The sequence below is a fragment of the Trypanosoma equiperdum genome, assembly GCF_001457755.1.
Source record: "Trypanosoma equiperdum strain OVI genome assembly, contig: ctg_1234, whole genome shotgun sequence".
NCBI classification, from domain to species: domain Eukaryota; phylum Euglenozoa; class Kinetoplastea; order Trypanosomatida; family Trypanosomatidae; genus Trypanosoma; species Trypanosoma equiperdum.
The window spans coordinates 12,395-16,520 of NW_027123210.1; the positions used below are offsets into that span (position 1 = coordinate 12,395).

General features: G+C 40.8%; 1 protein-coding gene across 1 annotated transcript; it reads left to right on the forward strand.

Moving 5' to 3' along the window:
• Window positions 1-1,554: 1,554 nt before the first annotated feature.
• TEOVI_000556800 (Trypanosome variant surface glycoprotein (A-type), putative) lies at window positions 1,555-2,556 on the forward strand (the record flags this gene model as incomplete). Its single annotated transcript, XM_067220799.1, has 1 exon — window positions 1,555-2,556. One exon carries the CDS (start codon window positions 1,555-1,557, stop codon window positions 2,554-2,556), a length of 1,002 nt encoding a protein of 333 aa, XP_067076900.1.
• Window positions 2,557-4,126: the final 1,570 nt, after the last annotated feature.

Below are 4,126 nucleotides of genomic sequence, written 5' to 3' on the forward strand. Positions count from 1 at the left end.
GTTATAGACATTAAGTAGGTTTATAATAAAAACGGGAGTTAAGCACACTATAATAATAATAATCATAGGAGAGTGTTGTAAGTGTGCATATACGAATATTCCAATACGAACAGTGGTGAAGACCCAATGACATAAGAAATAGGAGCACTTAAAACAGTATAAAGGTGCAACGGAAAATAGTGAATGAGTGTGATACCATGTGAAAGGGAGAGTGAGAGCGTAGAATATTATCAAAGGAAAAGCAACAAACAAAGAAGGGGAGCATGTTGAATGTACGCAGTGCCAAAGGTAGGGTTGATGAAGGATGTAACCACTATACACAAGGAGAAAGAGGTAGTGATCATGAAGAAAAATGGTCCAACGTAACTTGAAGATGGGGTCTGTTATGCTATTCTCAGAAGTAGTAACAACAATAGAAGAAAAAAGAAAAGGTTGAATGAAATGACACAATACATTACAATGCTGTTCAAATAAAAATGATATATCAAGCCTAGGATACCTTGTGCTGCATATCACAAAAAAATGGGTAGACTACCCGATAGAGGAAAGTCGTTTTATTTTTTAATTCGATGCAGCTGTCAGCTGGCAGCCGGTCGCAAGGAACACCGGGCATTCGGTGGTTAATCGTGGGACCTTGCCGCCAGAATGGAGTGAAATATTTTTTGATACTCGCCAAGAATTGATTGGGTGTTTGTACATGGCTGAACCCTGGCATTCTCGTAGAAATCGACAAGGTATCCCCATAGAGAAACCAGCTAGCCTATCCGTATGGGCATCCTGACAAAAACGGCTTTCCACACAAGTTAAAGGCGTGTACAAACTAAAAAACAGAAATTCAGGCACCGGAAAGTTTGTAAAAGCAGTGAAAGGTTTCCTAGAATTACAAATTGAGCCGTAAATAATAGGAAAAACAGCAGTTTTGCAACCTTAACGATGCCATCGTTCTTTCTGGCGGCCAGGCAAAGACAAGGTGATGGCAAAAAGAGCAGCAGCCGTACCCCTGATTGCCCTGTTGTTTCAACGTGCGTGCGAGCTGTCTGAGTGATTGGAAAAATGTACTGAGATGAAAGCGGCAACCATATTCATCTCTATTTCCTTAAAGAAGAAAGGCATGTTCCAGACTAAAATGCATCGAAGTGAATCAAACATAAAGGGTCGCGTAACCATGCAACCGGCATTTAAGGCGAAGCAGAAGTACTTAAAATGGAGCCCCCTTATCGTCACGCCGCGGATGCAGCAGTGTTCATCACAGGAAAACACTTGCAGCTGCAACTACAATCTGTACTTTTCACAATGCACCGAACAGAACTGCACAAACACTAACCATAAAAACTAAAAGCAACTGAACTGCAGGCATGATGTTTAACGCAAATCCAAAAAATAGAAAGCTACTACTTATCAAATAGACAACTAAAAACCGAAGACACGCACCCAAATCAGAATCTGACATTATTCTGCAAGAGAGAAGGCGACCAAAAAGCTTCAAATCAGAATTCACAAAAAAAAAAAGCTTAATAGCGGCCAAGGGCGAAGAAACTAGGGGAGGCCAATACCATGAAGTTCCTGTTCTTGGCACTGGCGTGTGTTCACTACACGCTGCGCAAAGCACAGCAAGGGGCAGGCGATGGCCTTGCCAAGGGTGCCTGGAGCAAATTCTGCACCATAAGTGAAGAATTAAACAAGGTGAAAGGCAACGCGGCAGAACGCCTGCAAGCTTTCAACACCATCAGGGTTAAAAACAAACAGACACAGTTCCGATTGCAGATATACGCAACGGAAGCGCAAGACGACACAGCACGAATAAAAGCAGCTACTCTAGCTCTCTGGCTGAGCCGCAAGGCGGACGCGGCCACAACTGCCGACTTGAGGACGGCAAGCAAGAAGGCTATAAACGGAGTGGCAGCGGCTCTGTATGCCAAAGGCCGCGTCGACGAGCTGCTGGAACTTATGGCACCAACAAAAAGCGCAGCGAACGGCTGCCAAGTAAACGGCAACTCGGGCAGCGGAAGCCCAGTAGCCAAAAACAATGGGAAAATCGGGGACACCGAATGTTCGCTAACACGAAAGCTACCAACAGAGACATACAACGAGCTGACGATCCTAACACCACAAGGTTTTGCCGAGGAGCCGCTGCCCACCACGGCCGGGAACGACAAGCAAAGCAGCACCATAGGCTGCAATTTTGTGACGCTAACCGGAGCCGGCTTGGACAAAACAAATCAACAAGACGCAGCAAACGTCTACTACGGTGACGCCATCTTCAGCGGTGCCAAAAGCAACGGCCAGCTAGCAGGTGCCAGGCTCAGAACCTTAACAACGGAAGACGAAACCGACACGCAAACCTGGAAAGACGCAGCAACAGGCGCAAAAGAAATAAAGAGCCTCAACAGCGCGGCCTACGACAATGCCACACTCACAACAGATGGTGACAGCGATCTTAAGACTGCTGTAGCGTACTTCGCGCTAAACAAAAAGACGACAGCAGACAGTGAGACGAAGCCGCAACTGGACCACTATTTTCAAAACCACTCAACACAGCCATTTTCAAGTTCATAGAGGAAGTGGAAGCACATGAAATACCCTTAGGCGCATTAGAAATGAAGGCAGCAACACCACTAGGAAAAATTAACAGCGTACAGAAGCTAACAGCGCTTCTTCTGCGCGTAACCATCGCATCCACCAAAGAGAAAATAGATCTGGCGACAGAATTAAAAAGTAGGGCCACAAGCCAGCAGAAAAAATAAACAGAAGAAAAGGAGAAAGAATGCAATACCAAAGGGAAGGACAAACGAGATGAATGTGAAAAACTAGCAAACGATGGGTGCGTTTTTAACTCTGAAGATGAGAAGGGCAAAAAGTGTGAATTGAAAAAGGAGGCGAAAGAAAAACTAGAAAACGAAAAAGAAAACGAGGGAAAAGATGGAAAAGATGCAAAAACTGACTCCAAGTGCTCAGAAAAGAAAACTGAAGGCTCGTGCAAAGATGGCTTCAAACAGGATGGAAAAGAGATCAAGGATTCCAGTTTGTTTTGTAAATAAGAAATTTACTCTTATTGGTACTGCTTTTATGCGTTTAGAAGCATTTTAGAATTTAAAAATTTTAGGATTCCCCCTTCTCTTTATGAAATTTATGAAACTTACCTAATCAATGAAATTTTTCTAAAATCGCTAATTTTTAATAAATTGTAAAAAATTTTGATGAAAATGTGCAAATTGTGAAAACCAATAAAAATTTGTAAACCCTTTAAGAATTCGGTATGATATATTCCTATGAGTGCAAAGTAAAAGGGTGTTAGGGTATTAAAAATAAGTGCCATTCTAACTTTAAATTTTGTTATTTTTTTGTTATTTTATGTATATTGGTTTGACTATGACAGTAATAGTAATAATAATTATAGCAACAATAATAATACCAATAATGGGATTGCATTGTGATTGTGTATAAGCTAACATTATAATAAAAGTTGTGGGGAAGAATGATTTGAGGTAAAAACAAAAGCACTTGAAACAATTAAAAAACGTGCAATTTGAATAAGTGAATGAGAGATGGCGAGAAAAATAAATATTATTAAAGAAGAAACAGAGAGATAGAGAGAAGAGTAGATGGAATACGGTTCTGAAGAAGAAGCATAACAACTAACATCATTTTGCACAAGGATGTTGTAGAGGGGTTTTGAAATAGATAAATAAATTCCAGTATTAAGGGAAATGGAGTCGCTGCACATGACAGAAAGAAGAAGTTTAAGCGGAAAGAATTGAAACTAGTACTTCTAATGCGTTTAAAAAATATATTTGAAAAATTCATCGCTTCCACTCAAACAGCTAATAGGTATACACAGCAATACAAAATTGAAATTAAGCTGATAATGTGCAGTAAATCCATTTAAATGTGCGTTTCTAAATAGGTGGAAAAAGGGTGGAAGCATAAACGGCGCAGAAAAGTGATGATTGCACACAACATTTCACAAAGCATCAAAATCAATAGAAAAATTAGAAAGACCACTAACAAACGGGAGAAATCACATATGACACAAAGAAACACAAGCAAAAAAATGTTTTTGCCTTACAAGATGGTGTTGAAACGGCCATCCTTAGTGGTCTTCAAAAGTTAAGACAATTGGCAGTAT